Source organism: Anser brachyrhynchus (genome assembly GCF_964034855.1).
Source record: "Anser brachyrhynchus genome assembly, chromosome: 1".
In the NCBI taxonomy this organism is placed as follows: Eukaryota; Metazoa; Chordata; class Aves; order Anseriformes; family Anatidae; genus Anser; species Anser brachyrhynchus.
The window spans coordinates 32896059-32908816 of NC_137694.1; the positions used below are offsets into that span (position 1 = coordinate 32896059).

The window sequence follows — 12758 nt, forward strand, 5'->3', positions numbered from 1 at the left end:
TGATGCCCAATTAAAAAAGCAGAGATTGCAGTATTTGCCTCTTTAGTGCTCAGTGTTCCTTAAGATGTAATATATCAAATGCTTTGCATGACTTTAAGTTAGGCAAAGTCAACATATTTTTCATGAACACATCTAACTAGATTAGAAAAGTGCATCACACTTGAGATCCTTATGTGGGTATAACCTTTTTTTTTTTTGAAATTATCCCTATCTCAAATTTTATTAAATCATGGTACATCCGCTGCCTCATAAAGGTACAAGCATCAGTAGCAACTTGGTTTATTTTTATGCATGTTGGACTGGGCACCTATTCACCTAAAATACTAATTAGTTGTAGGGAAGGCAGATGATTTATGAATAATGCTATGAACATATTTTATGTTATAGTTCCTTCAGCTACACTCTAACTTAATGGGATTCTTGCTAACCCAAGGCCTGACTTCAGAAATGTATTAAAGCATAAGCAATTCAATAACATGTTTCACAGCCCTTTTTTTTCTTAGTCTTGATCAGAGCTACCATGGTTGAATGGTCTTGACCATTAATGGCACAGAGTCAGTTTTGGATAAGCCCAAATAGACATTTCAGAATGACTCAACACAACCTGCTATTGTTGTTATTTCATAGAAATAAACAAGAGAAACTGGCTCATATGCAAAGATGAAAGACCAGACATGTGGTTCATTAAAAGCACATAACAGTGTATGTCAAAAGAACTACATCAATTTGTGTCAGTTGAATACAAGGCCCAGTTTTTATGAGATGAAAGTGTGAGAAAGGAGATCGGTTAAGAAAAGAGTTATTTTTATTAGGTTAGCCTAGAAACCAAAAGAGATGAGGAGCAGGGCAGAAAAATAAGACAAAATAGTCATTCATTTTGAATCGCTTAAAAATGGTTCAAAAATATAACTTTCTATACTTTTAATAAAATACCTTCAGATCATTACTGTAAACCACAACTAAGGAAAATAAACCATTACATCAGCAGAATTCTAGGGGACTTTCAGTACCAGCTTTTCAGTAATACCCATACACCTTGAATCTGTCAGCACAGAACCACCTCCATCTCCTGGCCAGTCAACTATCAAGGCCATCATTTGCCTTCTTTCTTTGTTTCACTAGAGGCATCATATGAACAGAGCTCATGACCAGAAGAGATGCCGTAAAGATGATAGGTCCTACCCTCATGATGTTATGTAAAGGGTATCACAGGAGTGTAGGGAAAAAATATAGGAGCCAAAAGTTAACTTTGCATTCTCTTCTCCAGAACAGCCAAAGGAGAATTTTTCAAAGACTTTCTAGGAATTTCAGATTTGACAGAGAACACATTAGGCCTGTCTGTCTGGAACAGTCACCCTGTATTACTGAGGATATTTCTCACTGTTAATCACCAGTCAGAAGTAGATCAATATATTATGCTCTAACCAGTACATCAGAAAACTATATTAACAAAACAATGCAAGTAAGCAACATGGAGGTTCAAATTCATAGAATTACTGTTTTCACAAACTGCTTATTTGAAACTGAAGCAAGACAAAAGAAAAAAGAAAATGAATCAATGTACTTTCCAAGTACTGAAAAGACTTGGGGTCACCCCCAACATACTGGATTACATGGTTCATGGGGGCATAGCTCAGTATTTGAATCATTGCCCTTAGGCACTATTTGCCTACAGAAGTTCAGGAGGTAAAGTTTAATAGCTTTCACCCTAGGCAATAGGAAAATTACCTTAAGCTAACCACGCAACTTACTGTGGCGATTTTAGCCCTACTCCCTGCTAGTGCTTGTTCAAATCTCAAAGGTCATCTCATATTTTGAAAACATTAAAAAAAATTGCAACTACAAGAAAAGTAGAAATGAGATGACTGAAATACCAGTATGCCTTTGTAAGAAAATAACTCCTAGCCATTTCCTGCTAACTTATTTTCGTGTCACCAAAGATTATATATGAAGATTCTTTTTTCACATTGCATAATTGTAGTTCAGTGACAGGACTTCAAAATATAAAGGATATCCAAAATTCAGTATTAGGCTTCTGTATCAAGGTATTGGAAATCATCATTGTAACTTTTTTTTCTTTTTTAATGTAGAATTAGCTGTTATGTTTAAAAATGATACAGAATTTGATGATATCGGATGCTTCCCATAAGCTAGCCCATCATTTTATTATCTGCTTTTCCTACAGTAAGTGGGCATTTAAAATGGAATAATATAGTGTAAGGTCTAGCACCACTGAACACACTAGTTATATGCATTACCTTGATAAACCAAGGATAGCTCAGAGAACATTATTCTTGCCTGTGCAATCAGTAATTCACATGCAAATAAACCATCTTTGAGAAGACCAAGACTGTGAGGCATACCACTCATTACCCAGCCTGTGTAAGCTGGGTAATGACCTTACGTAATAAAGATGCAAGTTATAAAGGAAGATATTTCAGCATCCTCAGCAAAATCATTTCATTATTTTTAGCAGCTGGGTCCTGTCTCTTTCTGCTGAAATGGAAACTACAGAAAATATTAATTAAATGCAGGTGCATACAGTAATTCAGAAGAGTTTTTACCTCAGAGTCAGCTCCTGCAAATAGAAAGTACAATTAGATATTTGCTGTTGCAAGCCTAAGTTAAACCAGTTTAAAGAGGATACTGAGAATCTCATTTGAGCTACATTTGAGCTATGGCTAGAAAGACCAAATTTCCCAACTCAATATGCCACATGCCCTAATTTCCATAGGGCAGGATGCCAGCAGATGTACCAAGAAAATGGGGAACACAACAGGTAACTCAAGGATGAGAAATAGCAGTGGCTGCCCAGGGCTAGGGAATGCACACTGCTAAGTCCAGCGATGCGGGGGGCACATCAGCTGGAGCATCCCTCCTCATTCACCTCCTCCCATAGCAAGGGAAGGGTCTGGGCTACGTGGGGACCTGCCACCACCTCCTCAGCACAGCTGTGGTACCAATAGCAGCATGCAGCCCAGCATGCAAGCTGGATCTCATCTGCTAGCAAGCCACAATTTGGATTCTTTGCATTTTGTCTTGGGTAGTTTTTATTTATTTATTTATTTATTGTTTTGGCTTGCATCAAAAGAACAATTTTAAATAGCTTATGAACTTCGAAAATGACTTAACTTGAAATGATAGAATTCAGTGACTCTAAAAGTCCTGACTTTCAGAAAATGATGAATTCCCCATTCACTGCCCTGTGGGATCTCTTAAAATGTTTTACATTACAAGTCAGGCTTAATTGCTATTTGCTTTAAAAAAGTTTTATCCAGGTTCAGTAGATTAACTCAACATTTTCCTATTTCTGTGAGTCAAAGTCAGCACTTTAATGTTACTAAAGCACTGCCCGCTGAAAGCATCTTCTAAGATATGGTCTTAAACCTGGCAGCCTTCCCAAAAATGGAAGCCTAAATTCTCTGGACACCAGGCAAGCAAGCCAGGCGGGATGTGAAAACCAATGAAATGGGGAAGGCATCACCTCTCGCTACAGCTCTCACTCTGGACAGTCCACTTCTGCACTGTCTTCAAATTCACTCACCACTTTTACCTTGCTCCCCTCTTTTGCAAACCATCATCTTTCTCTGGCTAGACTACGATCTATTTAAAGGCACACTTATTACTTTAGGTTTATGCAGAACCTTGCACACTTGCACTATAAATTTGAGCTTTTTAACATTCTTGTTGTGAACTCCAATCCTACTCTCAGTCATTTAAATTTTCATTTTAAAAACAAAACTGAGTGAAAGGCAGATTCCTTAGTTGTGAAAGTTTTGAGTGTGGTACTTCAGAGGTTACAGTCAGTTTCTGGTAGACTGGGGCTAAGAATTTTTAAGAGTTGTGCCAAAAGTAATTCCAGTTCTTTTAGAATTGGTTCAATGCTCTGTGGGTTTCAAATGCCATTTGTGTCACAGTCTTAGCTTCAGAGCCTACCTGGCCACAAGCTTATTGTAGTTGGTTTAGCTGAACACCACTGATGAAGGGCTTAAATGGAAACAATTATCTTATGATGTTGAAAGTACTAAAAAACTATTCCTTCCCTTCCCTTCCCCCCCCCCCCCCTTTTTTTTTCAAAGTCAGTAACGTTAACAACTTTTCTGGTTGCTTTGACAATGCCTTCTATTCCAATACCAGTAAAACTATTTTCCCAACAACTAGGGTATCAGAATTAAAAGAATTTCTCAAGCTTCCTTTGGAACAGGAATAATAATAGTATTCAGTAATCTGAAGCCTGCTATTATTATGGCCAATGCACATGAACAAATTCATTTGGATTTGTTGAAAAGAGCAACAGTCACACATGCTAATTATTTAGCTTATGCAGAAAGTGGCACAAAACTCTAGAGAGATCTGATCTGTAACAACTGTTTTGCCAAATCACTTGTCTGTCGTATTTTAGTATTTCGAACTACAAATGTTAAGGATAAAGTCAAGAATACTTTTACTACATCAGTCTTTTTATTTCTCCATGAAGTATTAATGACACTTTTTGTATTTTTTGAGCTTTCCATATAGGGAAAACAATACAGAGAAGAGCCAAATAATATATTTTTCCTTATATCTGGCCATCTCTGGTAAGAGACCTGAAAAAAGATGGTGAGCTCACATATCATGCTGACCATTTTTTTCATAAATCCACTTACACATTTAACTACACTGTCAGTAAAAATACAGGGTTAGTATCAGTAATAATATAGGGCTGAATAAATGTAGAGTCTGTAGGTTAAACTTTTTCTCAACAGATCCTTTTAAACACAACAGCTTTGTGTGACAGTTTATTTTCAGCAGTTTGCCATGGTTGTTTAATAGCAGGTGGATATCATAGAATCATTTAGGTTGGAAAAGACCTCTAAGATACGATTCCTTTGATATCCAAAGAAAAAGTTTCTTATCAGGAAATGAAAGTTACAGCCAATCATCCATAAAGAAGCCATATACTTCCAACCAACTTGTTACAAAAAATACATCAAAACACTACTATAGTAGTGAAACTCTGCTATTAGATCTCCTGCATAAATAAAAGCGGTCCAGGGGAATACTCAAAGTACAAAATGAGTGTGGGAACTCAAACGAGAAGCTGACAAACAGCAAGAATGCAGTAATCTTATACACATGGACTAGCATATATGCATATATAGTAGGAGAACAAACCCACTGTTAAAGCTCTATCATCAAATTAAAGGGGAGTTACCATAACATCAAGGCAACCTAACAAAGTTATCCTATAACTTTCTGAAATAAAGCGGTTTTCAAACACAGTTTAAGACAGCATTTAAAAATGTCTACTGAAGAATTCATAATTTTGCAATCAAACAAGACAGCGTTGTCAGGTATTTTGAAGACGTTTAACTGGCACAAATATTTTCAGATTCCTTTGGTGGTATCAGCTGCAGAAGACAGTGCTCTACCAGGTTAACTACTGCTGTGCCTTGTAGGACTTGAAAATCTTTTAACACATATACAAGCCAACAAATGCACCCCTAACATTAATTATGCCTCAACCTATTTCCTTTGGGAAGAGAAACAGGAGTTTTCCCAGGTCTCATTTTTATGTTCTATTACCACTTTAAAAAAAAGAAGTGCTGGAGGTCAGTGTATCTGCACATGATTCTTACATCTGCTTCCTTGTCCCACTGATCCATTTCAACAGGGCATAGGCCACGATTAATCTAAAAGGCTTGCAGGGAAAATTCTAAAGCCTTGCAACAGCTCTGTTAACTTCAAGGCACTTCACAGTGAATACCTCATCTCATGAAAATAATATCTAACAGTACTAGCTGATCCTCATTCTTACGTTACTGAGGGAACAGCAGTTACTACTGACACCCCAGAAGCACCCGCTCAGAAGCAAAAATCTCTATGAAATTCAATGCCCAACACCTAGTTACAGAAAGCTTTGCTTCTCTTTGCCAAAGCTGCATTGTGTTTAGGAATCTGACATACCCTTTCTGTGGCAGCTGACAGGTGAAAAGAATTACAGCTATGCCTCTAAAGACAAACAAGCTTCTGGTTACTAATCTACCCAAACTGGTAGTGTTGCTGCTTGGTGTCCCGGGTGAATGGGCTTGCCCTAAGACCACGTTTCAGTTTCAGGATAATTTTATCAGAAAATTTCTGACCTCTCCCATCAGAAGGAGGCTGTCTGCTTCCTACTCACTGGTGCCCAGTCACTGCCCCTGCTCCTCTCCACTCCTTTGGAAGGCTCAGAGGAGCTGTGAGTCTCATCCCTCTGGGCCTGATTGAATTTCCAGCTTGCACCTTTTAGCTTCCATGCCTACAGCTATAGCCAGTTCATCAGCTATTCATCCAAACTGGTGCAAAAGGGTCTGATCTCTTATTACAAGCCGTTCCCAACTGCAGCTTTGACAGATGAACGGTGGAATAGTGTAACTCCCCAGCCAACAACAAGGGCACCAAGGGAGCAGGCCAGGTCTTTGATAAATGGTAGAGAGCCTCATTAAAGACTTAAGGGAATGCTCTAGATACCAGCAATCCCAGCCATTTCAGGTGTGGTTTCTCCCTGTTCTGGGTCAATGGCCTGTCCTATGACACACAAGTCTGGCCCCATAGGCAAGACCTGAGCAAGGACAGCATCATCCCTCTCAGGCTTTGAGAAGAATATAGCGACAATATATGTGCAGAGCTGGTGTTTGGAACAGACATGGAAAAGGGTGAGGCACCCAACCAAGATGAACATGAGCCAGTAATGTGCCCTTGTGGAAAAGACCAAAGGCCTCCTTGGCTGTGTTAAGAAGAGCATTGCCAGCAGGTCAAGGGGGTGATCCTTCTCCATTATTTCATGCTGTCAAGGTCATATCTGGAGAGCTGGGTCCAGTGCTGAGCTCCCCAGTACAAAAGAGACATGGACATGCTGGAGAAAATCCAGTGAAGGGTCTTGAAGATTATTTAGGGAGCAGAGCATCTGTCATACGAGGAGAGGCTGATAGAACTAGGATAGTCAGCCTGGAGAAAAAAAGTCTGAGGGAGATCTTATCAATACCTCATGGTGGTAGGGGAGCCAGACACTTCTCAGTTATGTGCAGGGAAACGACTTGGGGAGGGTGGGCCTAAATTGTAATACAGGAAATCACATTTAAGCATAATGAAAATAAAACTTTTATTTTATTTTATTTTATTTATTTATTTATTGTGAGGGTGACTGAACACTGGAATTGGTTGCCCAGAGAGGCTGTGGAATCTCCAACCCTGAAGATACTTAATATCCAACTGGACAAAGCTAGGAAAAACTCACATTTGACCCTGCTTTGAGCAAGTGGGTTGGACATGGTCATCTGCAGAGGCCCCTTCCAACCTCATCCTCGCCACAGTTCTGAGAAATGATTTAAACAGCTACTAATCAATCTTTTACAGAAGGATGAAGTAAGAATTGGTGATTGTATTTTCTAGGTTATTGCTGCGGTGTGGATTCGATATCCTATTGTTTCATAGGTTCAGCAGCTGATATCAGTTTTTATAACACTACATGTTTTAAGTGAAAAATACCAATAATCTTCAATAAGCAGTTTTTAAATATGTGTGGCATAAACAGAAATAAGTAGTATGTGATTTAAAAATAGATATGGCATCTTATCATTTATGCAGTCTACTTGTATGTGACTGCAACTAAAGATGTCTGCCTGAAAAAAATTTATAACACTTTTGGAGATAAAGTAACTGTTCAAAAAGGGAAGCTTCCAGCATAAATTATTTGTAGTGTGAATGTCTTGATCACTTCAAGCTTAACAAGAACTACCTTCATGAAACTCTGCCACATTCACTGGGAGTAAGTAAGTGCTGTCTGAAGCTCAGGTTTTCCCTTATGGCTGCATGCTTCTAAACGTAGTCTCAGAATGAACAGGGCATCTCTTTCATTTGTCACACTGAAGGTATTTCAGACTATGTGTGTTTCAAAGCCACATGCAGTTTGACTATAATCCCACTCCTGGACATTAATATCTAAATAAGGTGACCAGGCTTGTACCCTTTGGCTGACCACTGACATGATTCATTTCACCAGTAAGAACGAATATGATGTCTGGTGGTCCTCCACCAGCGGAGTGGGGCTTCTCCATGTAAAATTGACCTACAAAACTGGTTTGGCGCTGCCAAACTGCCTCCAAATCATAGCAACAGTATCACTAGATCTCATGTATTGGGTCAAGACTAACATACTAATCTTATGTTAAATACTGAGATCAGATGTTCAGAACATATGGTACGACGCTTCCAAAGGCATTCGGCTCTGCTGCCTGCCCTCCTGTGAGGTTTCTGAAGGGCAGGAAGGCCAGCAGTCTGGCTGCCCTGGCAGGGCAATTGAGCCTGAATGCACTGAAGCTAACTCTAGGCCTATATCTGAACTTTATGATTTGGGAACAGAGTGTACCTGGGCTCTCCTCAAAAGAAGAAAACAGAGACAGGACTTCCAGGCGACAATTTAGACAAGGAAGATCACCCTTTGACAGTGGCTGCTCATTTTGCCTATACAGACTAAAACAAAGATGCTTCTATTCTACACATTTCAGATAGATATAAAAAGCTAGAAAAGATGAATATGGGCCTTGAAATGATACACATTATGTTTAGCTGATAACAGTAGAATGCTGCAAGGAGCACGTGAGACAAATATTACTAAAACAAAGTAACTGTTTTAATACTTCAGCATTATCTTAGATCATAAACTGTTCCAAAAGAAACACAAAATTTACATTGAAGAGACCTTGACATCCTGCACCAAATTATTTCCAGTCTGTGAAAGAGTGAGGAATACCTGAAATCTTGCCATTTTGACATTTTTCTAGAAATAGATCAACAAGCAGCACCCCTCTTGCGCTCTGTGGTAATATATGTCCAGCTACAGCAGAACGAAAACAATCTCATTTCTCACCTCTCAAATGGACCAGATAATACAGAATTCAGATCAGTCTGTGTTTTTCATTAAACTGGACATGTTTACAAGTCAGATGAAAGCAATACTTGCTCAAATGACCTCCTTTCCTCTGCTTGGAAGATTTATTGAAGGCAATATAGAATGGCAACAATAGTCAATCATAGGTGGCAGACTGCCCTTTTATTAGGCATACTGAAGCCAATTAATCTAAGCGAGCTTTCTCTCTTTACCTCCTGAGGGCACGTACTGTTAGAATGCATTTTAAAATTCTGCAGCAATAAATAAAGGTGCTGAAACTATTCATTTGAACTTTGAGAAATTATTTACAGGGACTCGAGATACTAAGTATTAACACTACTCTGCTGGGCAAAGTGCCTCCTGCTGTAATTTGACTAGATCCAAGATTTAAAAAATAAAGCTCTAAAACAAGGCTTTATTTGTACAGCCATCCTCAGGGACAGCAAGAAGAGAAAGGAATGCCTGCGAGAGGAGATAAAAGCAGCAGGAAATCTGCCTTACATGGAGTAAAGAATGCTGAGTTAATCAAAGTCTTCAAATAAGGTTGCAAGGGAAGGTGGGCTAGCAAATGAGGGACACATTTACAGCAGAGGAGTAATCAGTTATTGGGACTTAAATCTAGATGACATATTATCTGCCATTTATAAGAGATACCAAAGATCATTTAAGGTGAAAAGCGAGTCTATAATATTCTTATTAATTATGAAACATCAAAACCCAAGACATCTTAATTCATGTTCTCATTTTTCCAGTCCATGTGTTTCTAATTAGAACTGCTGTAATGAGTTCACTTGGGAGGCATGTAGGAAAAGTGAGTAACTTTTGAGCAGCAGCTTCCACTTTTAGGGCACACAGTTAAAACTCTCCTTTATTCTTGGATTACCTCAAGCATCCTTCTTGGATTACCTTCACCATAAATTCAATTATCATCTTACCAGTTTCACAGCTGGGGCCAGTGAAGCCTTGTGGGCAGGCACACACATTGGAAGCAATACAGGCTCCTCCATTCCTGCACCCATCTTTGCAAAATGCTGAAATAATAAAAGCACAGAAATTAACAAAGCTACGCTCAGTATCAATGCAGGTGTCCACAGGGCTCTGGCAGACAGACAAAATGCAGTCCCTGCAGCACTCAGCACAGAGGCTGCTTTCTCCTAAGGACAGAGGTCACTAAGGGATGGTTTATAGCCCCCCTGCCTCACTGGCCAGATGGGCTGACAAGCTACAGAACGAGATTAGTGTAAATCATCTGAAGACAACAGCCCACATATGTACTTCTTCCCATGCACTGGAAAGCAGTGAAGGGCAGCATCTTCCCTTGGAACAGACCTCGTAAGGCAGTGCTGTTCTTCTATGCTTCCCAAATGAATGCCTGAGCACAACAGGCACAAATGAGCTCTAAATCAGCTGGCTACCCTCTTCGTTGATTCAGAGACTAGATTGAAACAATAAAAATAGCAATTTCTCTCAAGAGATTCTGAAGAACTCAAAAACATTTACCATTTACAGTTTGAAGTCAATCCCTGGATTTGTTTGTTGGCACACTGCAATCTGAGAAGCTGTGCTCATGTATTAAGGCATTTCAGCTTTCTCCAGATATAGTTATAAATATGTGCATGCATTAAAGAATCTCCTCTGCTTGCAGAGAAATGCAGCTAGTTCTGATGCAAGCCACAGCAGCTGTTTAATTGCTCTGGTTGTATCTGCAATACAGAATGAGCGATGCTCTGGTCACAAGAACCTACAGAACACTGGAGGTGAGGGTAGGTCGATGAGAGTTACCACTAAGCACTCCAAACTGTGGAAATCTGGGCACACTGCTCACCTTGCATCTGTGACCAGCCATGGGATGAGGCCTTAAGCCACATCTGAGAGCAGCTGTAGGTGTCATGAATTTGAGCTTTCCAGGTCTCAGTTCTGCGGCACCAGACTCATGGTGTGAGACCCCCAGCACTGAGTGAGACATCTAAGCCTCCTTGTGCAAGACAACCCAGAACAGCAAGCACAGCACATGAAAAGCTGCCAAACCCCCAGAGACAAGAAGCACAACCAGCTCCCTCTGAAGGACACAACTTAGCATCCAAGTCAGGGTTGCAGAGAATGGGATACATAGGCTCTGAGCCTTCTGAGTACTGCATACCATACTTTTAATATCAAAAAGGAGGTGAGGGATGCACTTCTACAGTGGGGACAGGTATCCCCTGAAATGTTAGATCTGCATTCAGTGCCGAAATAGGGTTATCCATCTTGTCTTTGCCACCTTTTTGTAAGCTGACACACCTTCACCTATGAGCTGCACAGGCTGAGCAGTGGCTGTGGGTTTGAACTTTCCCCAGCCAACTTCCTTTTCCCATTCCCCAGAGGAGGGAACACAGCATAAAAGGGGGTATTCGCTGACATCTCTCTCTCTGCCCATGTGTTTCCCTGGATGTGGCCTATGCTAAGGTGTTTTACAAACTGCTCATTTATGTGAGGAATATTTAGAAGAGTCATGCTGTGACTCAGGTGAAGGAAAAACTAGTGCTAAGATCATAAAAGGGTTGTTTAGCCATGATAACGCAGCAGCACAATGTATCTCTGCATCGATATCAACATCAACTGAGGCCCCTTTGAGTCGGACACCTAACACATCAAGTGGATTGAGTGCAATTTCAAGGAATGCTGGGCATGCTGTTGCTGCAGTTAGACCACCTCTCGTGTCTTGCCAGTTCACCTACAACTGCACTACCTTTCTTGTCAGGCATCCTCTACATCCTGTGCTAGGAGTCTGAGGACTCCCAAGGATTTGGGTCCATTTTCCTAAAAGCAGTAATATGACTTCTAATGTTTACCAGGGCCTGAGAATGCTAGAAAACAGGGCACCACTTCATTTGCAGCAAAGGGTTTGTGCAAATATGCCTACCACTTTTCTCATTTGCAATAAAAAGACACAGCATACCAAATAACTTCCACTTCATCCAAGCAATATATCAGGTGTGGACAATGTAGGTCTCAATGCCCAGCCTACCATTTTGGCTGTCTTCTTCAAGGTATACAAAGAGATATGCATTAGCCACGACAAAGCACCTCACCCAGTTCAAGGCATGCTGAACCCCCAGGTTTTCAGCAGCTTACCTTTACACACAGTACCATTTCCCGTGTAACCCAGCTTGCAGACACAGTTGTGCCCACCCACAGTGTTGAAACAGAGAGCATTTTCATCGCAGTTGTGCTGGTTTGTTATACATTCATCATGCTCTGAAAAGTGAAACAAGAACAGGATACTCTTGAAACTTCACACCACAACAAAATAAAAGCTTTCTGGTAAGAGATTAACATTGTAGTAGTTAGTGATGACACAGCAATATGCACACGTAACAATGGGATAAGCAGAGTACTCGGTTTTAGGACAGGCAACTACGCAAGGACTGTGTTGGAGCATAACTCCACTGTCATTAATGGAGAGCAATCATCATTACACTTTCCATGTGGGCTACAGGATTCTTGTAAATATTTGCCAAAGAGATGGCTAACATACTGAAAATCCATATGCTAGTTCTACTGTATAATTTATTCATGTAGGCTTATCCTATGCAGGAATCATACGGTTTCCTGCAGAAAGCTGACTAATGGTGTGAGTCACGTGCTCCAAGCTGTAAAAAATATGGTTAGCAGAAAGCTGGACTTCAAAATGTAGCCCTTGTTTTCTTTCACTTCAGTGCATACAAAGCTCTTTATTTTGGATGAGCTAAGTAACCTGGGAACAAAGGTCTGACTGCTCCTTAGAGTAAGGCACTTTGGTCACGGTGTGCTCTGAGATAGAAATCCTCAGTCTGGTGACATGCTGGGGAGATATTCCTTTGGGGGAATA

The 12758-nt window shown here is 40.2% G+C and overlaps 1 protein-coding gene across 1 annotated transcript in view; it reads right to left on the reverse strand.

The window, feature by feature from the left end:
- NELL2 (neural EGFL like 2) overlaps positions 1-12758 on the reverse strand; it is a 147042-nt gene that overhangs the window by 27292 nt on the left and 106992 nt on the right. Inside the window, exons 14-15 of the mRNA XM_080576681.1 lie at positions 12023-12145; positions 9844-9939 (exon numbers count right to left, since the gene is read on the reverse strand). Coding sequence (XP_080432807.1) covers positions 9844-9939; positions 12023-12145 — 219 coding nt within the window. The remainder of the gene's footprint in view (positions 1-9843; positions 9940-12022; positions 12146-12758) is intronic.